Source organism: Sphaeramia orbicularis, chromosome 13 (genome assembly GCF_902148855.1).
Source record: "Sphaeramia orbicularis chromosome 13, fSphaOr1.1, whole genome shotgun sequence".
Taxonomy (NCBI): domain Eukaryota; kingdom Metazoa; phylum Chordata; class Actinopteri; order Kurtiformes; family Apogonidae; genus Sphaeramia; species Sphaeramia orbicularis.
Genome location: NC_043969.1, coordinates 28,688,934 through 28,713,649, shown reverse-complemented (window position 1 = coordinate 28,713,649; position 24,716 = coordinate 28,688,934). Strand labels below are relative to the sequence as shown.

The 24,716-nt window shown below is 37.4% G+C and overlaps 3 protein-coding genes across 7 annotated transcripts; 2 read left to right on the top strand and 1 right to left on the bottom strand.

Annotated features, from left to right (window-relative positions):
* Positions 1–617: 617 nt before the first annotated feature.
* On the top strand, positions 618–5,270 carry neu4 (sialidase 4). The gene is made up of 4 exons (XM_030151628.1): positions 618–702; positions 1,423–1,673; positions 2,922–3,177; positions 4,092–5,270. Exons 2-4 carry the CDS (start codon positions 1,473–1,475, stop codon positions 5,120–5,122), a joined length of 1,488 nt encoding a protein of 495 aa, XP_030007488.1. The 5' UTR covers positions 618–702; positions 1,423–1,472; the 3' UTR covers positions 5,123–5,270.
* A 1,011-nt stretch (positions 5,271–6,281) lies between these two features.
* Positions 6,282–14,308, top strand: lxn (latexin). Of its 5 annotated transcripts, none has more exons than XM_030151622.1 (7): positions 6,282–6,536; positions 10,299–10,475; positions 10,553–10,615; positions 12,229–12,403; positions 12,744–12,880; positions 13,429–13,491; positions 13,834–13,950. In XM_030151622.1, exons 1-7 carry the CDS (start codon positions 6,420–6,422, stop codon positions 13,948–13,950), a joined length of 849 nt encoding a protein of 282 aa, XP_030007482.1. In that variant the 5' UTR covers positions 6,282–6,419. The 5 variants fall into 5 exon arrangements, with proteins under 5 accessions (XP_030007482.1, XP_030007481.1, XP_030007485.1 ...); XM_030151621.1 differs by having other exon boundaries at positions 6,297–6,536; positions 10,296–10,475; positions 13,834–14,308; XM_030151625.1 differs by lacking the exon at positions 6,282–6,536 and adding an exon at positions 9,971–10,079 and having other exon boundaries at positions 13,834–14,308.
* On the bottom strand, positions 6,650–23,493 carry gfm1 (G elongation factor, mitochondrial 1). The gene is given in 19 exon segments (XM_030151615.1): positions 6,650–7,204; positions 7,322–7,375; positions 7,469–7,629; positions 7,740–7,884; positions 7,993–8,155; positions 14,576–14,658; positions 16,114–16,251; positions 16,348–16,404; positions 16,524–16,625; positions 16,909–17,046; positions 18,196–18,280; positions 18,364–18,518; positions 19,591–19,741; positions 19,985–20,101; positions 20,895–21,099; positions 22,854–22,986; positions 23,073–23,225; positions 23,338–23,387; positions 23,390–23,493. Coding segments are annotated over 19 exon segments (2,241 nt in total). The 5' UTR covers positions 23,412–23,493; the 3' UTR covers positions 6,650–7,075.
* Positions 23,494–24,716: the final 1,223 nt, after the last annotated feature.

The window sequence follows — 24,716 nt, the reverse complement described above, 5'->3', positions numbered from 1 at the left end:
TATTTTTTGGTCTCTGTTTTGTAAAAGAAATAGACACTCAACACAATGAATCCCTCAAATCACTTACATATTTATTTAGTAGAGGCTGTTTCTGATATGAGTAGACCTGGAGCCTGCAAGGAAAAATTGAGGGCAAAAAACTTCTCTAAATTTTATTAAAAGGGAGATTGTGTGCTTTTAAATCATAAAATTGACAGTCTTGCTATTATATTGTATTTCATCTGAACATGAGAGCCATTAGGAGTTCATGATAAAGAAATATGTACTATATGTAAAGGTGTGAACCATATATATATATTTTTTATTATATTGAACTTGGACTTATTTAAATTGGCTGATGAGTTCTATTCCATGAAACATGTATTTCAGTACATTTAGCAGAAAGTGCCAAAAAAAAACCCAAAAAAACCCCACTCAAATCAGTGTTCAGCATGTCCCCCAACCGGCCTTCTTTCCAACAATAACTGCTGTTCGCTGATTCATCCAAAGCTGTAGATCTGATGAGTGCGGTCCATTTCTGGGTCAGTGAACAACATGCTGCTGCCACAGTGAATAGGGCACAGAGAGGAGAGGCCATAGTTTTTAGACCATCACTCTAAAACACACACATGAACTACACACACACACAATACAACACCACATTCAAATGCTGACACATACTGTATATGCTCACAAAGCAGCAGAAGTTCTCACAGAGTAAATGTAAGTACCCTGCAATCATTTGACACCTTCTTTTCTGCTCTGTGTATTTAACACAATTTCTTCCTCACAAAATTGTCATTGTGCAAGTTTCCAGTAACAAAGCAGCTGAATGTGTTGTAGAGGTTATGCTTAATTTGTTAAAATATAACTGGTTGTGAACTTGTCAGCACATTGCTTGACAGTTTGTGGTCATGTTAGAGTTCCTTTCTCATGTGAAAAGCTGTAGTTTGATCACATTAACTTTGCTGCTAGGTAATCTAGCGTTTTCCTTTTGTAACAATGAAGAAGTAGGGTAAGTAATATATCTTAGGGTTACATATTGTCATATTTATCACATTGCGTTTGACTTTACCTACATTGTGAAACTGTCCAGAATAAAAAAGACACAGAGTTAAAAAGTAATTGTATCATCCAATAGAACATGATGTTAAAACACTTCAAGTGTAGTGCAGAATTATGTATGATTTGATGAATGATAAGTTGTTATCGCCAAAGACTGGACATTCTCCAGTGATAGTTTACTGATGAAAATGATAATTATGAATATTGATTTCTTTGCACAATGCTATTGCAATACTAAATTAAATGCCTTAACCACAGATTTGTGTTGTTGTTTAGTTGGTTTTTTTTGTCTTATTATGTGTCTGCCTGTGTTTCCGGTGCAGTGCTTAAATAGACAGAGACCTACTTGAGTCGACCGATTTGGATTTGACTCCTCAGAGGTTTTCGGAGCTATTGGAATTAATACCAAGACACACACATCAGAGAGTATGAGGTCACCATATTTCCCTGCAAGGTCAGTGCTTTTCCACAAAGAGCTGAATGGAGTGACATACAGAGTCCCTGCGCTGCTGTATCTGTCTCGCTCCAAATCCTTCCTGGCCTTCTGCGAGGAGAGACTCAGCCCCTCCGACTCTCAGGCTCACCTGCTGGTCATGAGGAAGGGCACCTTCTACAGGAACTATGTGGAGGTCTGTGTCGTTCACTAGGCTTTTAGAGTTCTGTACAGTACAAAAACGGTCTCATTATTTATCCAGTAAAAACACAAATAATATGCAAGACTTTTGATATTTTAGAGATCTTTTAGTTAGTCTTTTTTTCAGACATCGCTTCAATGTGTTGATTGATTGATCATTTATTTCATATGAAAATAGGAAAAAACAGACAAAAATAAAGACAAAAAACAAAATGAATGTACAATATTTAAAAGTGATAATGGAAAGTATAATTACACACACACACAGACAGACAGACAGACAGACAGACAGACAGACAGACAGACAGACAGACAGACAGACAGACAGACAGACAGACAGATAGATAGATAGATAGATAGATAGATAGATAGATAGATAGATAGATAGATAGATAGATAGATAGATAGATAGATAGACATGTACATACACAAATATGGATCTATTTACATGTAACTCCGTCTATCTGCTCCAAAGAAGAGTAGTAAATTCATGATGTACTGACTGGGATTGGGAGTTAAAAAGTTATTGGGTCCTGTCACTGAGAAAAAACATGAATTCAAATTTACATATGGTTTAATAGCGCTCGAAGTAAATTGATTATTTTATTGATCCTTAAACTTTTACTTCCTGTTCAGTATTTACACCCTCCCAATAATCCAGTAAAACAAAAGCCTGGAGCAAATTCTTAACCATGAAATTACATAGAATGAATAACTTGCCTTTCTGACATTAATAAATGGGTGATTAATCCAAAATCAATATTTCAGACAGCTTGTTCTTGTTCTTCTTTCGATGTTTGTTTCTATTATAGTATTTAAATACACAGAGAACCATATGCAGCTGCTAATTGTGATTTGTTTCTTTAGAAGTTACTGGAATTCATTTTTAGGACACATATACATCCAAACATACAAACCATAATGATTTTTATTGAAAATGAAAGCGTTAAGAATATTTCGAAAGTGTAAAATTTGTTATGAGTCATTTATAGTTATATTGTTTTTTTCCATTGAAGGTTTAGTGCTATGAAATCTTCATTATTTAATTTTTACTGACTTTCCCTAATTTCATAGGAGTGGTAATTTGTAGGAAATGTTACCACATTTCAGGCCAAAAAATATCAACAGATTGTGAAATGTAAGGGTTACGTAAATGTTACAGTCTGGATCTTTTTGCCTCTCAGGAGTGTCCAGTCACTTTTTGTGTCTCTGATCTCTTTTCTGTCTTCTTTTTCTGTTGCAGTGGGATGACATGCGTGTCCTGGGCACTGCTTTCCTACCGGGTCACAGGTCCATGAACCCATGTCCAGTGTACGACGAGTTCACTGGGACTCTGTTTTTGTTCTTCATTGCTGTTCTGGGCCACACGTCAGAGTCCTACCAGCTGGTGACGGGGAAAAACGTAACACGTCTCTGCTTCATCTCCAGCACTGATGATGGCATCTCCTGGAGTCCTGTCACTGACCTCACACAGAGGGTTATAGGAGACACTATTAAAGGTCAAGGACACTCATATTCATCAAGTTCTGTTTTTCTGCCACAAAATTTGTCATAGATGTAATCCTACTCAATTAGTCCTGAATTATTTGTAAAATATCTCAGAGCATATTCAGGAACATCCTCTACAGTGGCTCCTAAATGAGGCTCTTACTCTTTCCAAGACATCACAAGACATTTACAGAAAATAATAATAGAAATATCCAGCTTTATGATGGTAGGGATATTTTTGGAGATATATATTACTTTATACTTATTACTTGCATTATTTGTTACACAATTATATTTAATTTAGTTAATTTTTAATTTTCTGAAGGTATAAAAGAAACATAAAGATGCCCATTTAAAGGTCATTTTAAAAAAAGACATTTTGCTTAATTATCTGCTTACAGTATTTAATAAAACCCAGATAACAGATATTGGTAGCTATTATTTGGATGGCTTATGATGATGCCTGCAAGTGGATAGCAGCAGCTCTACAGTAATCTATAAATCAGCTACTTCAACAGTGTTTTCTTAGAAGTTTTTTTTTATCTGTGTAAATTCAGTGTAAATATTATTTACTTTGCCTAATATTTTATTCATGTAAAACTTAGGCATTAGAATTACTTAATTTCATATTACTGTCTAAAGTTATTCAAACTATATAATCTGAGAAGTAAAATGATTCTGTTTATGTATTGCAGACATGTGTTCTGCACTGTGGCTGCAAAAGGTCACAAGAAAAAAGCAGATCTTGAATAAACTGTGCATTAAAACTCTGCACTAATAATAGTTCTGTTGTAATTTAGGTTGTATTTCCATATCAGAGTGTCATGTATGGATCATTATGTGATAGCTGTTCTACTGATTGTTCATGTCTCATACAAATGCCTCTCTCAAATATGACATTCTCATTTCTACTCTGTCTGTACAGAATGGGCCACGTTCGCCCTTGGTCCAGGCCACGGCATCCAGCTGAAGTCAGGTCGCCTGCTGATTCCAGCCTATGCTTACCACATCGAGTGCAAAGAATGCTTTGGACAGATTTGTCAGACTACTCCTCATGCCTTTTGCTTCCACAGTGACACCCATGGGCGAACCTGGACCTTTGGGGAGTTAGTACCAGGCCCAGAGAGCGTGGAGTGTCAGATGGTGTCTGTGGATGAAGAAGATGGGACTAACATATTGTACTGTAATGCACGGAGCCCTCTCGGCTACAGGGTGCAGGCCCTGAGTCTGGATGACGGGGCGGTGTTTCAGGAAGGGCAGCTGGTCCAGAGGCTGGTGGAGCCTCGTAATGGGTGCCACGGCAGCATTGTGGGGTTCCCAGCACCGCTACATCTTTTTCATTCTCTCAACCACAGCTTAACTCAAAACTCCCACTGCTCAAGACACTGGACACCTGGCTTTACCTCCTCATGTCCCATCCCAGTCTCTTCCTCTCCAAATATCACTGCCACTGTTTCCCCAAAGCCAACTGCCCCTCCAGATTTCCTCACTCCCACCTGGGTGGTGTACTCCCACCCAACATGGACAAGTGCACGCAAGGATCTGGGAGTCTTCCTCAGCTTATTCCCCCGTGATCCAGACAGCTGGCGTGGCCCTTGGGTGATCTACGAGGGCCCCAGTGCCTACTCTGACCTGGCCTATTTGGAGCTGCCTCCTTCACCCGGTGCTCCACCTGCAGTGGCCTTTGCCTGTCTGTTTGAGTGTGGGATCAAAACAGCCTATGATGAAATCTGCTTTAGCATCTTCACCCTCTATGAGCTCATAGATAATCTGCCCCGGGAAACACAGCTTTTAAGTCCCAGTGCAGAAAATAAAGAAAAACAGAATACAGTTCTATCGACGGAGTGTCGTTCTGTTGGACATGATACTCAACCTACATCAAACTTCCAGCAAGTATCTCAAGTGAAAAAAAGCAGAAAAGAGAGTAAATTGAGGGAGCTGTGTTCTGTGTTGTAAATGTGGTTCAAGACACACATTTTAAGTTTACGGCCAGTTTCTATCGAAATCCATCCATGTTTTATAGATTGTACAGCTTGTGTAGAGTGATTCATGAATAATGCATTTGTACAAATACACTTTATGTCAGGGGTCACCAACTCTGGTCCTCGAGATCTACTATCCTGCCTGTTTTAGATGTATCCCTCTTCCAACACACCTGATTCAAATGATAAGCCTATTGTCAAGCTCTGCAGAAGCCTGATAACAACCATCAGGTGTGCTGGAAGAGGGAAACATCTAAAACATGCAGAATAGTAGACCTTGAGGACCAGGGTTGGGGACCCCTGCTTTATGTAACATAACTTAATATTTTCTAACACATTAATTGTCATTAAATTTTCTGAAAACATCTGTTCAAAATATTTTGTGACTAATGGTGGCTCAGATAACAGAGGAAAGCTGAAATACAGTATATTTTGACAACTGTCAGTATACATTTATGTTCCAGTATCAGAATATGGTGTTGCTTTTCAAAACACAGAAAAATATCCAGAACATTCCAGAACTTAACTCTAAAATGAATGAAATCCAAGGTTAAACATCTTCTGCCTCTGGTGCATTTTTACAAATTACTTAATTTATGAAAGAGAGCCTAAGTATTTCCTGTTGGAATGTGAACTCTTGAGTTCATTTTTAGGTTTGATTTTACATAGGTTTACTCATCCAGTACATTTTTAAGTCTACTAATGTATAGATATGTTCAATAGACATTTTTATTTACATTTTCTGACTTTTTATGGCAGCAAATTAACGACTGAAATTCCTTTAAATCAGCTGATGATGCACTGGTTTGTGAAAGCTGCCTCGTTGAGAAATACAAATGGAAGAGATCCATCATTAATGTTATTAGATCGCCTGTGTTTTCCATGCTAAGATGGTGTGAAAAAGGTCTATGGCACACTGATTCTCCAAAGCTGAGAACTGGGAGAGGGTCAAGCTAATAAATTAATTGCAAGCAGCTCTGTTTTTCATGAAATATTTAGTCGCCAACAGCTCAAGTTAGTTTCCTGGAAGTTTAAGGAGCAGAACTGGACAGATAAAGTGAAGCAATTTGTTTAGATAAGATTAAGCAAAATAAAGTAATCGTGCCAGGAAGGCAGCAGGATCTGGACAGTCTCTTCCCTTCGTTTCCCCTCCCTCTGTGTTTTCTGTTACATAACTCCACGCTGGCAGGAGGGTCATTCCTCAGCCTGTGTTCTTAGACAGAATAGGTTTCCTTTTCTTCTCCTCTAGCCTCTGAGTTTTAAAGTAAAATATGAGACTAAAGATCATTATTGTTCTAACCATATTAACCGGGATAACTGGGAGCCCCAGTATTACAATTAGACCTGAAGTGGAGTTGGTGGACAACAAACAACGCATCTCTGAACAGGTGAGACAAAAGTAACTCCAGTGGTGTTTATGCATTTACTCCGGTGTCTGAACGCTTCTGTAGAAAATTATTTGTCTTCTAAGTTTATGCAATCACCAAAGGAGGATGGTGCAAGAAAATGTGTTTTAAAGATCTGAGGCAAAAACAATCAACACAAAGAGCTATATTCTAAAAGAAGGAAATATATCTTTGTTGAAATCATTAATATATCGAGGCCATTCTGTACACAGTACAAAAGCCATTATAAGTTCAAACCAAAACACTCAGGTTTCCTGAAGTTGACACATTTGCCACTATCTTTACATGCTGGCTGTAGAGAAACCAAATGGTGCTAAAATGTAAGTGATAAATATGTTTGTTTTCATGGGAACCAGACAAGCAAAAGAGAACTGAACATTTTCTACAATAGAAACACATGACATGCTTTTATGAGGTTTTGTCAAAGCATGTTTGATGATGGCCAGAAAGTGTGTAAAGATGAGGGATGGTGGTCTTTCCAAAGTCCAATAGTAGTACAGTTTTTTAAATACAGACAGTTTTCAGTTCTTCCACTTTTTCTTTGTAGGGAGCTGCCCTGTAGCCTCCAAGTATTTGTGGACAAGTTCCTCTTGTGTTGCTGGCAGGCAGGGTTGGTATCGGCTGTATTCCATGGTGTACTCCCCTTTTCCCTGTAAAAAAAAAAAAAACAAAACAAAAAAAAAAACACAATGAAAGTAGAAGCTAGCTTGTGGGGAAGAAATTACTTATATTTGTTAAAAATGCATGATGTTAGATTTTGATCTTACTTCAGTGCAGGATCGTAGCTCTGTGGCATATCCAAACATGTCGTTGAGAGGAATCTGTGAAGAGAGATTCACAAAATAGCTGAAAAACCTTACATATGTTTTTCTTTTGTACAAGTTCCCCTCTGTAAAATGAAAAGTTCGACTCACATCAGCGTACAAAGTGAAATATCCTTCAGACCCGTCCTGTCCTGTAATAACACCATGACGGCGATTCACCCCAGCAATGACCACTCCCTGAAACTCCTGAGGTGCCACGATTTCTACAGCCATGACTGGCTCCAGGATGACTGTGTTGGCCTTCTCCATGGCTGCAGAGAGAACGTTTAATCTAGCGTTAACATACACTGAAAACCACTGAGGAGAAGTGGAAGATGACGATAAGAAACTGTTGGAATGACTTCCAACATCTGACCCTCACCTTGTTTTAGAGCGCCTTGTCCTGCACGAATGAAGGAGATCTCGTTGGAGTCGACCATGTGATTTGCTCCATCTTCCAAGATGAATCTGACTCCTGAGATCTTGTGTCCTGACAGAGGTCCCTTTTCGCAGGCCTCTAAGAACCCCTGCAGCATAAAAGCCACATAAGGATGAGTAACACAGTCCCCTGTAAACATTTCCACCTGCATAGAGCCTATTATTTCCAGTGATGGCCATTTGCTTGCATGTATTACCTTTTCCACAGCTGGTACAAACTGCCTCGGGACGTTGGTTCCTACAGTCTGATCTTCAAACTCTAGCTTGGTATAATGTTCAGACTCCAGCGGCTCAAGTACCCCAGTAACTTTACCGTACTGTCCAGAGCCACCAGACTGCTTTTTATGGGTGAAGTCAAACCTACAAAAAACCAGGCAAAATGTCAGAAGGAATGTTAAAAACACAAGATGGATGGATAGATAGCTAGATAGCTAGATAGCTAGATAGCTAGATAGATAGATAGATAGATAGATAGATAGATAGATAGATAGATAGATAGATAGATTCTTTAGGCATTTCAACTGGATTTCTTCATCTTCACAAAGTAATGCAGATATTAGACCTCTTTTTATTTGTAATAAATGCCTCATAAATGTCTATGGTAAGTTCCTATGGGTGGAACACATGCTAAAGGAAACCTGTAGTAGGAAAGTATGGGTCATTTGGATAAAAAAAATAAACATGTATTTGAGGAAAGTGGAATAAAATCTTATGCCAACAAATACTGCACTATAACAAAAGCTACATAGTGCGGGAAAATATCTAACGAGGACCAAGTATTGAGCAGCAATTTATTGTGTTTTAGAGCTCATTTGTCAGAAAAAATGGGAAAGAGAACTGTAAGTTAGAATTAATCTGCATGAGATACCATGAAAGTATTAACAGCCAAATTATATGAATACGTATTGTTCAGGACTCCTGATAGTTTCAACATTTGATAAAGATTGAGAATCAGTTTTAAGTGTGTGAAGACCTGCTACTTATCTTCTGGGACTGTACATTACAGTAGGAATTTTGGCAAGATATAATAAGAGGACAAAATCTAAGGCAAAGGGCAAAAACCAAAGATATACAGCACACAATGACTGCTAGAAAACTTAATTGGTATAACTTGGCCTTTTTATAAATGAAAACTTAACTAACAGTGACATCCAAATGAAGTTGGACATTCTCTACAAAAACATACAGTACTGTGCAAAAGTGTAATGCAGCCTATTCATATTCTTATGACATGCACAATCATACATCTGCATTTCTTAGTCTTTGTAGTAAAATGTGTACAACTGGAATATACAGCAAATATGCGAACAGTTAAAAAAATTGCATTTGAAAGCAACTGCATGCATTTCAGAAAAAATATGAATATTGTAGAAACCGTTTGGGATCATCTGGACAGAGAAAAGGGTAAAAAATCATGAAGCTTCTGGGACATTCTGAAGGTGTGTAATATACAAGATTATTTAACTGAACGTAAGTATAGAGGTGAATGTATAGGCTAATGCCCTGTGATCATCCTATGTCTATTTGTTTTTGTTTATTTGTTTGTTTGTTTGTCTGTTTGTTTTGATGATGCCTATGTCATCATTATGTATATTTTAATTTTTTTTTAATTTATAGTAAATGAGTGATGTATTAATATTGGCTGTTGTATGTGTTTTTTCTGCCACCTGCCTAGGGACTACAGATTAAAAGTAGTTATTTTTTACTAATTCTGGCATATTTACATGGATGAATTTTTTATACAGCAATGTTCATAAATGTGCATGGTCCCTATTGAATAAACCAATAAATTAAAAAAAAAAAAAAAAAATAGATTTAAGAAAACATCCAGACAGTCAAAACAATAGACTCACAGAATCCAAATTACACTAATACCCATTTACCTGCAGAAGGTATTACATTCTGCTTTTTAAGTGTGTTTCAGTACTGTTCACATATTTCCTGTACATTTCTTAATATAAATAAATAATATAAAGACAGACACATACACACTTTGCACATTACACCTCTGCAAAAACAAAATTAAAGGCTGCCTAAGACATTTGCACAGTAGTGTGTGTCTTAAGGCTACTGCATAAACTGCATCCATCTGATTAAAATGCCTGTAAAGCTGCTGCATAAAGGGAGAGACAGAAAAGTGCATGTCTCTTTAAGAAGGGGCTGTCCATAGTGTCATAGGAAGTGGGAAGTGAAGTCTCCACATACATGAGGAACAGCTGACACACAACGGAAAGATAAAACTTTCCACCTGCCAAGTATCAGGCAGGAAGTGGCAGCATTCAAGGTACAGGCAAGAGCATATTCATTCATTATTCATCACTTCCTTACACTGTTCCTTTCCTGATCTTCTGTATTTGTGTATTCTTTTTAGTGAATATTTTCTCTCTCCTTGAACTACAAAGTGATTCCAGGCAAAAGCTCTGCCTTTCTGACCCAAGATGATCAAAGTCCTTTTCCTCCTTTCTCTAACCGTCCATACTCTCTCTTTCTCTACAAACAGCAGAATCTGGTGACAGAAACGGATGAGGTTGTAGAGGATGTGATGGCGACCGGAGAGTTAAATCCCAATCACTACCCAGCTCAAAGAGCAGCCAAGGTGGTCCAGCACTATATCAACACCCTCTATGGTTCACCATTCAAAGTGTTCCATCTGCACCGTGTCCACAGTGGAAATGCAGAGGTCAGTGGAATTTCACAACCTAATACTTTAATTTCAGTGCAATATGGATACATCTCTGACTACAATCATTTCTTTAGGATGTTGCAGACTCTGGAAGGAAGTACCAGTTGGAAATCTCTGTGCAGGAGATGATCAGCAACGTAAGATTCCATAAACACACTGTAAAACAGAGGCTAACATAAATACTGTCTGGGATCTACAGTCCTTTAACTTTATTAACAAATCAAAAATGTATCAGATACATAAATATTTCTATGCACACAAAGAAAAGTTTTTAATTAACACTCTTTTGGATTTATCTAAAGAATGCTTTCGTCTTTAACTGTTAAAGAGTTTGAGCTATTTTTTAGGGACTTCCAAATGATTTTTCCACATTTAAACAATAATTTAAAGTGATTGATGTACATTTCTTCTATTATCCTCAGTATTTTGCATTTTTCAGTGAAAATCAGGTATTTTCCTTTAGTTTTCTGATTCTATAGATGCTCATTAAAGCTCAGCATAAAATCAAAGGTTATATCAAAACAGAAAAAGCAGACAAAGAGACTTTTCAGCAAAATATTACACTAACTGAGTATACAAAGAAGTGTCTACAAACACTATCATTTGTCAAATTACATGGGTTTTACTGGTGAATCCATGTAGTTGGTATTTCCATATTCACAATGGAGCCTCTGAATGTCCAAATGGGTCATATCTGTGGATGCTGAATAACTAAGAAACTGCATTTTACCTCCATTATCTACATGTATTGATTGGAATAATGTTTCAAAAGATAATGAATATTTTAAATTGGTAAATAATATTTTTAGTTGCAGGTGACTGTTTAGGATTTGAAGGATTAAATCAGGCTGTTTGACTTCCCAGACAGAAACAGGCGTTCATTTTGTTCTTTTTATAAACTTGGAACATGTTATATAAGCGAGGTATAAAGTACACAGCTGAGTAATGTTTGGCTTTAGAATAAGCAGGTATGTCAGGATTTACTGAACAGTAGATAAAAAAAAACAGAGTCTGATTCAAGCTTATGATGCAACCTTGACTCACTGGTTGCCATAGTAACTTATAGACCACACCTTTGCTGTGTTTACTCCCTTTGACGTATTGATATAAGTAGACAGCCTTTAACAAAACCTGGTCCAAGGCACTCATATAAAAAGTGAAAAAGTCTTTATTATGACAGTGATTTCATGAGGAAATTCACAATCAAACTGCAGGGATCCTGAAGGAGGCTGTTTCTTTTTGCTACACATGGGTTGTAATCCAACTCTATCCCAATCTGAAAATCATGATCATAATCATATCTATGTCCATGTTTTTAAACTTCATCATGAAATAACTCTCCTAATAAAAGCTTTTTACAGCTGATAGTTGAGGGGTATTCTGGTCAAATTGGGGTTAACACGTCACATTTGGATGGCAGTGTTCACCTACATTTTTCAGGAGTTTCGGGGTCAGTGCACGGTCATGGGGGCAGATAGGAGAAGCTAGCACACATGAGGTGAGGGGAGAGTGAAACTGGTCAGGGAGCAGGGAGCCACAGGGGTAATGGTGAGGGCAGAGTTCAATGTTAAAGTGGGTTCAGGGGTCATTATAACATTCAATGTTGGTCTTGTTAACTTTTTGTGTAATGATGCCTTAAGCAGTCTTTTTCTTTGAATGTTTTTCCCTTTTGTATCCGTAAACAATAGTCTTGTTACATGCTTCTCTTTCTCAATCCTATGCCTCATGATTCTTTATCATATTGATCCAGACTTCAGGAAAATGCTCTGCAGAGGTTTTTTTCTCAAGGGGGGATAAGCAGCATTCACCTCAAGTCCAGGTGATGTGTGAAGAACTGTTAAAAATCAACACTACCAAGGAAGAAGATGCCTTTTATCAGCATCTTAAGAAGAACACCAGTCTGCTGTCTGCAGAGTATTTACCAGGTACGTACAATAAAACGAGTTCTGCAGAAAATCAAATATTGCACAACATTGTGCAACATTTTAGAATTTCATCATTGGGGATTGTGGTTTATTTATGAACACTCTGTTCCTGTCACCCTAAATGACTTATACAACACCCTGCTCTTGTAATCTGATTTTCCATACACGTCTGAGCACAATAGATTATACGTATTGTAGTATATTAACTGATTATACAGCACTGCTTTATGCACTGTTTAATATGTATATTTCTGTTGTGCTATACTGTACAATGATGAAGGAATTCTATACAGTATATTTATATACATTTTAACTCTACTGCTGATATTGTCATCACCAGATAGCCACGGCCACATCGAGCCTGACATGAAGCCTCTGTGGCATCTGGCATCTGTAGCCTCCAGCTTCATTATGCTCAATGAATCTACCCAAGACACTCTGTTCAACATGGCTCAGGTGGCCAACGTCACACAGCTGGTAAGCACTTTGTCCAAATATAAAATAAAAGCTTTGCCCGTTGTTCACGCACAAATTTTCAAATTGCAAAGGAGGATTAACTGCTGAAATTCTATAATTACCTTTCAGTTTATTGTAATTTAAATGAATCTACTTTTGTGCTATTTTCACGCTGTCAAATCACAAGTTCTCAGCTGATCATAGGTGTTTTCAGAGAAGTAGGAGGTTATAAATGTGACTGAGTACGGTGACTATAATCGCTGTTATGATTCCATCAAATTCTCCATCTTACACTGTGGTTTGTCACAGATACAACATGGCAGCTCCCACAATTGTGGAATTTTGGCTTGACGTTAAACATTAATCAGTAATGTATTTTTAAATGTAGCCTCCTCTTTTGTCATTTTATTTAGACCAAGAGGAAAAAGCAACAGAAGGACTTTGTGCTTTTCTAAATTTTGGCACTTTTCTACTTCCTCCAGCTCCAGAATCTGCATCAAAATCAGGAATTGAGCTTTAAAATAATGAACTTGATATACATTATCAATATTGTTCCTTGTCTGCTACAGGCAACTGAGAGCGACCAGTTGAAGTTTGAGTACCTCATACTACTGCATGAAATGGTGTCCCAGGTAATCACTTGTATATCTCACCTTTTCTGTTATTTACTTTGGAATAGTAATATCTTGAGACACAACTGCCAATGACTCTTAGACCATAAAACTAAACTAGTAGCCCCTAGATTTGACCAGACTCCAAACTCTTTATTTCTGCATTTATAAAGTTGTAACCACCAAACACTTTCTAATCCATCTTTGCTTAATAATCAAAATTACTGATAATAAACTGTTCACGCAACAGCTGATTATTTCATCTTCCTCATATCTGTTTAAGTTATTTTAGACCCTAACAAATGTATTCACAAGCTACGTTGCCACATAGCACCTAATCTGAAAATTCCTATACTTCTGCAGGAAATAATTCGCTGGAAACTGCTGGTCAGCTGGTGTCCCCCAGAGGGAGTTAAAGTACTGCAGATGGAGAAGCTGCCACACTGCCATGAATGTGAAAAACCTCCAAACACAAACTAAACCACTACATATAAAACTACAGCTACCATGTTAGTATGTTATCTGAGGTGTTTGCCATAGAGTGACAGAGCATATCCACCTTCTCTCCCTCTAAAGAGGCCTCCTCTGAATGGATGTTGAATGGGACAATAATAAGTCTGTTCTGGAGTGGCCATGTTTTTATTGACAGAAGCTCCTTTTTCACAGTGTATTCCTATGTCTATCCAAAGGCCCAGACTGCAATATCTATGCAATATGTTGTTCTTTGTTCAAAATAAGATCATAGGTCAGGGTCAGATACTGGTCAATGCTGCTTTGCTTGTCACTGTATTCATACAATGGAACTCTGAGCTTCGAAAATATTAAACTTTACAACACACTGTGGTCTAGTCCTTGTGGTATCTTCACAGCCCGCTAGCATGATAACATTTGTCACAACACTTTCTTGTTGTTTCTTGCACATCTTGTGTTCAAATATTGAGTTTTTAATGTGTTAACGTAAAGGTTTATGCTGTGGATTAGATACAATAGATGTAATATTCTTACATTGTTCATATTTTGTATTGCCAGAGTATTTTAGTCCAACCACATGGTTTATAAGGACAAATTACTGTCTGTGTCTGTGTGTCAGGACATCAGTACTTACGATACAGGACCGGTGATCGTTTCCCTGAAAGCCACTTTGGGTCTTCCCATCACACATGGACAGTTGTATTCCCTTTCCATCCTCTGAAACATCAAACCAAATGGTCATGTTAACACAGGTCAGACATAAGGTTAAGATATCAAAACTCTCAAAACAGTGTAAATACTTTTCCATTGCTTGACTCTCACAGGATGGGTATAACTTGCAGACTCTGCTGTTAAAGAAATCAACCCCCCTCCCACACACACGTCTGCGGTTTATTCACAAAGGAATGTGTCTGTGTTTTACTCAAATTTACTGATACAGTAAGTCTCCAGAACAGATGTCAAGGCTCACTATTAATATACTACCTGGCTGTCAGTTGCAACATGTTCCTTGTCCACGTCATTTGTCTGATCAACCAAGATTTTGCTTATCTGATAGATTTAAGCTTACTCTTTCTGTGACTGGGTGTCCATACTGTGTCACAGCATAAGCATAATTGCTTTTTTTTTTTTAAGAATATATTTATTAAATTTTCATTTTTCAAAACAACACAAAATGATAATTGCTTTTAATCTTGTCATTTACAATTTGCCAGTGCAGCCTGTTTAATTCATGGTAAAGAAAGAACAACAAATCCATGGAGGAAACAAAAAACAACACTGAAAATTACCCTAAATTAGCACAGGACTAATACTATCACAGGATATGTTCACTCCAACAAGCTTGGCCGTTTCTGGGGATTTTTTACTTCACAAATCACACACTGCTAAGATCAGAGATGACCTATACAGTTACTTAATTTTACAAGCGGTCAGCAGATGAAACTAGTCTCATGGTGAGGATGAGTAGAAGAGTGAATATTTCTGTTGTATAGTGGTAGGATTGTCATTCTCTTTCCCTCCACTATCAGTGTGTTACTGCTTTGAAAGTCCCCGATACATGAAAGAACAATAACCACATAGTTACAACTACTCCCTGAAAATGGCCAGTTGAGAAAAACACACATCTCTTTATAAGCCATTTTTTTGGGGAGGAATTTTGTTATTTTAATACCATGACATATGTCTTCATATGCAAATGCTCCACCAAAACAGTTCCTCTCCTAGTACTATTATGCATACATATTGTTGGAGCAGCTCACCACCATCCAAAAACTGGTGAAACAACCTAGGTGACTTTTTCCCCTATTCAGAAATGAAACTGAAAGGTGCCTGACATGTCTACGTCACTGGCGAAGTACTAATGAAGTGTACAGATAGAGTAGGTCTGGCTATGTGAGACTATATTCCCCATGCAAAAAGGGCTTTGTGCATTCAGACTTAGTACTAATGTAATGTTTATATCAATTAGAGGACTGTTGAAAAGCTGAATGACATTTGGTTTGGTGTGCAGCAATACTTCTTTCAATCAGTTAGAATTAGTAGGAAAAAGAAGAGAGTGTTTTGTCAAAATTGCACTTTAATCCTGTAATTCCAAAGTGTCTGGTTGGAATAGCCTCAACAGTGAATATTAGACACACATATCCTTAAGTTACACACTGTCTGTTCAAGTACCTGGGAGTAGATTTCCAGATGCAGCTCGCCCATTCCTGAGATGATGGTTTCTTTGCTCTCTGTGTCAAAATGTACTCTGAATGTGGGATCTTCTCGCGTGAATCGGTTGATACCTTTGGAGAACTTATCTGTGTCATTCTGGCATAAAGTAGGAAAGAAAAGGAGTTAAAATTAACTAATTTAATTGAGAGTACAGAGTTAGATATCTGTAATATTGTTGCAATTTTTTTATACCTTGTTGGACGGTTTCATGGACATGGAGATAACAGCCTCTGGGATGTGAATGGACTCCTGTAAAACCCAACCATATAGCATCAGATCAAAAAAATAGAATAAATAATTACTGGAAATTCTCATATCTGAGATCCTGCTCTGTTAATAGTATTTTGCCCAGTTTAAAGTCTGCTCACCATAGAGAGGTTTGCACTGGTCTTGGATGTGAAAGTGTCTCCACTTGCACAGTCGACCCCAAACAAAGCACAAATGTCTCCTGCATAAACCTCATCCACATCCTCAATTAAAGGGAGGGAGAACACATTAGAGAACATGCAAGGAAAAGTTGTAGTTTGTTTTCAAATAACATAAAACAATAATAGATTTAGATCTAGTTTTGGTATTAAGGATGGAAACTTGTAACTGTGGTGTGTCAGGGGATGTGGTTCTTATCTACACACTTGACTAGAGTCAAAAGAGGAACATAACTGTTTTGACCAGTCATGGTGTTTTGCTGTTTAAACCACAAATGGAAAATTGTAACATCTGATAACCAGCTGAAGTATACTTGCTTGTCCTCACCTCCATCTGGTCTGCATGGAGGCGCACTAGCCTCTGTACTCTGACTTTCTTGCTGGTGCGTGTGTTGTAGATGTACTCCCCCTTCTTCAGACAACCCTGATACACACGCACATACGTCAACTGGCCAAACTTCCCTGCCTGTTGATAAGAAAAGAACAGAAAGTGCAGTCAGATGTATCCACTATCTGTGCATCTGTCTATGCAATTCTCTCATCATTAGCCCCTACCAATACATAAACTTTAAAGCAAGAATCACCCTGACATAAGAAAAATGATTGCAATTGCTTCATAATGTAAAAATTTGCCCTTGTATAAAAAAAAAAAAACTATTATCCTGAACAGATGAATCATAAGAAGCAAAAAGAAAAAAAGGATGTGCACAACATGATGATATCAAGCAGAAGAATAAAATGAGGAAGATGCTGTGTCTAGGGACTGTTTTTTATTTTTGGTATTGAGAAATGGACAGAAAAAAATACCCAAATATTATGATGTCACAGAGATGTGGACCTTTGACAATGTGGATAGAAAATGCCATGACTTCATTCTACCCTGTAAATAGAACCTCCTTGACAGAGGAGGTTCTATTTACCTCCATGGCAGAAGTTACATTTTTTCTTTTACACACATTTTGTCTGTCTGTTAGCAGTCAAATGTCCACAAGTCTGAACTAACTGGACTGATTTCCCAGTGACAATGACTACAGCTGGTCTCATTTTGAATGCTCTGGTTCAGAAATCAAGGTCAGAAGGAATTCCCAAAAATCACATTTGTAACATTAGGTGACAAAAAATATCTCAGTTAAAAACTCCTTTGATACAATTCTAATACAGTATGTATAATGTCTAGAACTACAATACATTAATTTGATCTTAATATTCTGTAAGATCATCATGTTTGTAGCCTCACTGTCCAGAACCACATGCAGTATATCTAAAAAGACTGCTTTTCATGAGCTGAAAATAACAGGTTTGTTCCAGCTTTCAGTGCATTTTCTAGCCAATCCAAAAGTATATTTAGACTAAGATGGATCATTTCTAAACCTATACAGGAACACAACATCCTTTAGTTTATCTCAAACTTTCAAAACTAATTTGACAACATGTGGTTTCACTGGACAGGGAGAAGCCTGATAAGTAACTAAAACTGTCAGGTAAATATCGTAGAGTAAATAATACAATATTTGCCTTTGGGCTGAAATATGAGTTGAAATATCAAGCTGCAGAAAACGGAAACACAAGTGCAACCACATAGTCCTTACATTCCACCGGTTACTTAATACATTACCTCGAGTTTGAAGGCCAAACCAACAAAGGGGTTTTCGGGGGTTCTTGCAGGGTCCATCAGAATCTTTGATGTCTCGCTGGAATCTCTAAGAGGATGATGTAAAAACAGCTCAGATTAGAGTACAGCCTCCTCTAAAGCCACTAAAATGACATTCTTGTTCATACTCACTCTTGATTGAGGATGGCATAGTTTTTGACTTCGGTGGGGTTGGGCAGGTAATCCAGTACAGCGTCCAGTAAAGGCTGTACGCCCTTGTTCTTCAGCGCTGTGCCCACTAGAACTGGAGAGAAGAGACGCTGCACTGTGGCTCGGCGGATCGCAGCCTGAAAGATAATGAGATGACATTAAGTGCTGGACAAGAAAATATCAGACATTTTAAGTCAATAGGATGACCTGGACTACATGTTAGTACCTTATCTTCATGTGCAATAATCCCATCTGGTACTATACAATAATACTGATATCTACATACAGGGTTCCTACAGGTTTCTACAAGTTAAATTTAAGACTTTTTAAGACTACTTAGAGCAGAATTTAATACCCATTTCACAGCCATACTGGCAAAAATTCATGACTCCTAGAATTTAGAAAAATGTATTTATTTACTCCAACACCTTGATTCCCACTGTTCTGAGTCATTTCTCACCAGGGGCTGCAAAGTTAGCAATAATTGGTTCCTAACTTGAATATAAATTGTCAGGTTGGAATGTGTGGAAGTGAGTCAACTAATGGTACTTTCTTTGCAGCTTGGACATTTAACAGACACATTTAAACACAATACAGCAACATAACTTAAGACCTACCATATCAAATTTAATACATTTTAAAGACTTTTTTAAGCTATTAAATGCAGATTTGTAAATTCAAGACTTTTAAGACATTTTAAGTCCCCACGGGAACCCTGTATATATTATTGCACTTGCATATACATAATTATGTATTTAAATTGATATGTTTTTGAAGATTTTGTAGAAATGTATATTAATATTATAATATAATATTTTCTTAAGTCAGATAACAATTCTATTTTACGTCTCTGTACTTCTATGTGCATATGCATATTTCAGCCTCTAATGCTCTCGGTCTGTTTCCAACAATTAGAAAGTTCCCTCTGGGCTTAAAGTATTCTGATTTTATATTGCATTCACATACTATTATCTCACCAATTTAAGTACTTCACTTGAAGCAGAGTTTGTATAGTTTCAGTGCTTAGTGTACAGGATGCAGACGGAGTCTTCAGTTTTTTTTATTTGAAAAGTCAAAGGACATTTGGCAAATTGTGAAAGTGGAACTGATGAATCACATACTTTCCCCCTGCTTTTCCACTGGATACAGATTTAAAGGTCATTTAAAATTTTTACAGACATTACGCACTGTCCCCTCTCACACACAAACCTTTAAATCGTCATTAGTCGGAATCTTTTCCTCAAGAAACATCTCTCCCAAAATTTCATCAGCGTTCGCCACACACTCCACCAGCTCCTGCCTCCGATCTGAAGCCTCAGCTCGAAAGTCAGCTGGGATCTCATCAAAACGGATAACTTGACTGCAGAGAGGAGACACGATGAAATTCACTTTTGGACCAAAGGCTTCACTTCCTGCATCTGAGACTCAATATAACATTCCTTCCACAGTCATATGCTGATAAATGTGGTTCTTTAAATTCTAATTGTCACCAGTCAGTTATTATTTAACTAAGCTTTATGGCAAGAAAATTAGTTGTTGCCATAAAACTACAAAGAAATGACCGCCTGCTTCACACACAAGCTGTTGAGAGAAAACACTTTACCCAAAAGGTCCTTCGAAGTACATGCTGCGCTCCTCAACAAGATCAATGATGCCTCGCATGTTTCCCTCCAGGCCGATGGGGATGTTCACAAAGGCTACATTGTGGCCGAGTTTAGTTCTGAATAAAAAAACAGAAAAATTTGTCTGTGAAAAACCCATTAAGAATAAGGGAACACATAATCAGGAAGGGAAACCACTGCTGCTAATAGAATTGTCAGTGAATTGTTCTGCTGTGTTTGACAATGTATTACTCTATCGCATCACATTTGCACATAAATACTGCACTGCAAAAAGTGATTTTCAAGAAATGGAAATGTACTTATTTTGGGGATATCTTATTTTGGTACCCACCACAACAAAGTCTTTCCATATGTGTGTGTGTGTGTGTTTTATTGTTATCATTGTGTGAAGCACTTTGTGTTGCACTCGGTTTCCATGAAAAGTGCTATATAAATAAAGTTTGACTGATTGATTGACATTAAACTGTTTTTTGTCTAGTTTTAAGCATTGATAGAAAAAAAAACAAACAATGTTGCATATGTTCTCATGTTCATTTGTATAAACTATAGTGCATTAGGTAAACCCAGTGTTTTAGTTGTATTCTTTAATCAACTCTGCCCTGCCCATTTCTAAATGTTTGGGGAAAAAAGAATAAGGAAGATTTGATGGTAGCCTACAGACATTGACAAATTTAATCTTTAAAGTCATTTATTTTAACAGTTATCCAAGTTTCAACCCCTTTATAGCCTGTGAGGCAAAACTACCTAACATGTTTTACTCAAATATCATCTGAAATCACCAGATACTTGTTGGAGAATATTGTTATATAACAGTTATCAGGCAGAATTACATTATAATTATTGCTATTATTCTCTGAGCTCTGACTTATCTCCCTTTTGTGTGCACTGTACCTCATCTGCTGCAGAGCACGGTTGGGGTTGGCGCCCATGCGGTCTAGTTTGTTGATGAAGGTGAGGAAGGGAACGTTGTAGCGCTTCATCTGTCTGTTTACTGTCATGGTCTGACACTGGACTCCTCCCACGGCACACAAGACCAGCACCGCTCCATCCAGCACACGCAGCGCTCGCTCCACTTCGATGGTAAAGTCAACGTGACCTTGGCAACACAAACAGAGGGTTATTGCATTTAAATTAAAGAAGATCAAATTGCACTTGTGAGACTTAGCAGTTGTAAAGTGTAAATATTTATTGTCCTGGACACTCACTTAAGCTGCTTAGAATGAACTACAATCACAGCACTAACTTTCTTCAGGCTGAAAATGAAGGTCCTAGTGTAAGTAAGGGTATAATTTGTATCCTATAACATCATAAGGATGGTTGTTTTCTAGTCCACTGTTACAGTAGCATTTCCCTGATGGTGACCCAGTGGAGTCTGAACAGTCCCTTTTCAGTTCAAACCTGTCTTGGTTTTAGTGTGTTTAATGTTTAAACCCATTCTTGATGTTATAAAGCCACTCATAGCAGGACCTTCGCTGTGTGTAGTAATAAATTCACTATTAAACTCACTAATAAATGTGAGTTTAATGGAAAAAAATCACACAAGCAAAGCATCAATATAATCCCCACTGTGTGTTTATCTGGTGTTACACAAAAATCTGATCTCATTAGGGCATTCAGCTTTGTTTACCAATGGGTCATTCTATGTCAACTCACCAGAATTCCGAACTTTACCCATTACCCCCCCAAAAAAGAAAAGGAAAAAAAAAACCTTCTCTTAAGTTCACAGGACCTAGCAAAATCCTGAGGCTCAATTTTAAATACTTTTTATGTTTGGGATTTTTGCAGATTGTCCCTCTGAGCTAAATGTCGTCATTACCGTGTGTATTCTAAACCTCACCGATTAATTATTGTTCACTGGATTAGGTGGAAACTGAAGATTACTTCCAGCATGTGTTCATAGTAATAGCAGTTGTTGAAATCAAATTGATAAATATAAATTACGTGGCACTACAATGATAAGTCTTTATTATATAGAAATCATATCTCCATTACTTTTTACTTTATACAACCAAGTTTCATTTGTGTTATATTAAAACTGTTGTCATATCTACAAGTTATGTAGTCCTATAATGAAACTGACTGTCATATATTTAGCTAAATATAGGTTCAGAGCTGAAAAACTTAAGTAATCGCTCTTGTATGGTTTCATAAGAATATTTTTTGGAATTTCCTTGATTTTAGGGTAAAGTTATGATATTCATTGGAGATAAAAACATATAAACTATTCATTAACTAATTGTGTTTGAAAAAAGCAAATTTTTCATAACGTTTAATTCCAACCAGTGAAAATTTTATTTCACAGACAGGTTTTCTCTCTGTATGTGAAACACACTGAGCCCAATTTACATTTGGTTCTGTTCTAGCTTATAATGGCTTGGTTTGGTGCATATTGCAAGGTTTTGTCCTGTTTTGTGTGTCTTATGTTATTTATATAGGATTTTTCAAGGTCCTATTCAATTAATAAGTGTTCTGATTATTTTTTTTCTCAGTAAAGTCCATGACATGAACTGGGAGAGCTTAAATATGGTATGGACTGAACCAGATGCTTTATCCAATACTCATTTCTGGTGTGTCACCCTACTAAGATGCTCAGGTTTCCAGCTCTGATAAACCCAAATTTGGGATCCATGATGTTGGGTTTACATCTATCTTTCAGTGTTGTGATTTGACAAACACATTAAGAAGTACCATTCCATGTGTAGTATGGTTATATCATTCATCATGATTGTGTTTATGCCTTTTCTAAATTATCATCAGTAAAAAAAGTAATTCTGGACCCAAATCAGAAATTGTGCTGCTGCATTTAAGTACAATGGGAACAAATGTTTCATCAAGTCCAACTTTTAGTACCTGGCGTGTCAATGATATTGATGTTGTGATTATTCCAAACGGTGTATGTAGCAGCTGACTGAATGGTGATGCCTCTCTGTCTCTCCAGCTCCATTGAGTCCATAGTGGCTCCAACCCCATCCTTGCCCTTCACCTGAAAACCGCACAGAAGATAATCGTTGTACTTCTTCATTTGTGACTAAAGTAACTGTACAGTACATACATTACGTCAGCACTTACCTCGTGAATCTCTGCTATTCTGCCTGTATAATAAAGGACGCGCTCGGTCAATGTGGTCTTCCCCGAATCGATGTGCGCAGAAATCCCGATATTTCGGATCCTGTCGTTAGGAAAGACACCAGAGGAGCATGTCCGACAGCTGTTGATGAGCACCTGTGAGAAGGTACACAGGGATCATGTCCTTTGTATCGAAAGTTGAGTGCAATACCGGCTGAATATAAGGATCTTGATGATGAAAGTGCAGAAAATTGATATGTAACGTTACCTTTTTCAGAGTGACGCTCCCCGGAGCTAAAAGATGCGTTTTCGTCAACACAGGCCTGCTTTAAGTACTCTCATTTTACCAACAACAGTCTAATCGGACACAGGATGGTCATATATTCCTTACACAACCCCAACTCTGACTTAAAATCCGGTGGGGTGAATGTCACGCCGGGCGCATGTACTTCCGGGTTTCTACGGGAAACCATAGTGGTCAAAATACATATTAGGCTCAAATGTTCGCGTCTGCCCTTAACAAGGAAAACAAACACTTTAATTAAATGCTAAAGGCACAGTTTCCCAAATTATTAAAATATAAGTTAGAATTTTATAAAAAATATAAGTTGGTACCTGTGTCTTTATGTATACAGAGTTTATATGCATAGATTCCCCCCCCCTTATTGTACTTTTCTTAAATTTTTTCTTACATTTTGTAATTGTCATTTACTAGAAAGAGAACAACAGAAATTCCTTGTTGTGTTTATGTGCTTACAGGGTCACCATAAGGGGCTAAAAATTGATGACGATTCTAAGGGCCCATGATTGACAAGGACCCCACAAAATAGTAGAACATTAGTCAGTTTTTTGTAAATAAAAAATGATTAACCTATCACCATCAAAGAATGTTTGCTTCAAAAGGCACAATAAACATATTAGTTCTTTACAACATAGTACCCCCCGATTATAAGAAATGGTTTGGTCCAGGTGCCAGCGCTCCTAGCTGTTGCTAATAAATATACTTCCATCCTAAAAGTAAAGTTTCATTTGTATTTGTATGTCAATGAGGTAAAAATCTTAAAGGAGTGATATTTTGCTTTAAAAAAAAAATGGAATTATGCATTTTAAAACATTTCCCTGTGGTCTACATAAAGTGTAAATGCTATGCTTGGGACTGAATTCTTCATTAATTCAACTCCACAGGTCCATCTTCAATCCTATTTCTGAGTAATGACACCAGAAAGGTCGTTTTGAGCGCTGAGCCTTTAAACGTAAATGAACCACTCCACGTCCCACCCCCTCCGGGTTGTTGGCTGTGCTGCTCTGTCCTGGTCAACCAACAGCTGAACATTTTAGGTAATCGGCTCGAAGTTTGGATATATTTTCAGTATGGACTACAACCGCTGCAGCTGACAAATAATTATGGTGTATTCAGAGAAATGTTCATCGTAACCCTGACCTTATATGTGCAAATGTTGTGACGTAGTGAGTTATAGACGTAACAAATTAAGCAGGACTTAAAATGCGTTGTATAAATCCACTTGATTATTGTCAAAATGAATATAAAGATAGCTTTGCAGCACCTAGAGGGTTTCAAATTCAAACTTTTTGAACTTTCAGGGTCCCCAAATACACAAATAAATGTACAAAAGATTAATAAAGTGG

Bases quoted from the DNA above. Each gene is read 5' to 3' on its own strand.
- neu4 (XM_030151628.1), top strand. From the start codon at position 1,473: ATGAGGTCACCATATTTCCCTGCAAGGTCAGTGCTTTTCCACAAAGAG. The intron at 1,674-2,921 runs GTCTGTGTCGTT...TTTCTGTTGCAG, and splicing joins TCTACAGGAACTATGTGGAG to TGGGATGACATGCGTGTCCT. The intron at 3,178-4,091 runs GTCAAGGACACT...CTGTCTGTACAG, and splicing joins TATAGGAGACACTATTAAAG to AATGGGCCACGTTCGCCCTT.
- lxn (XM_030151621.1), top strand. From the start codon at position 6,420: ATGAGACTAAAGATCATTATTGTTCTAACCATATTAACCGGGATAACT. The intron at 10,616-12,228 runs GTAAGATTCCAT...ATATTGATCCAG, and splicing joins TGCAGGAGATGATCAGCAAC to ACTTCAGGAAAATGCTCTGC. The intron at 13,492-13,833 runs GTAATCACTTGT...ATACTTCTGCAG, and splicing joins TGCATGAAATGGTGTCCCAG to GAAATAATTCGCTGGAAACT.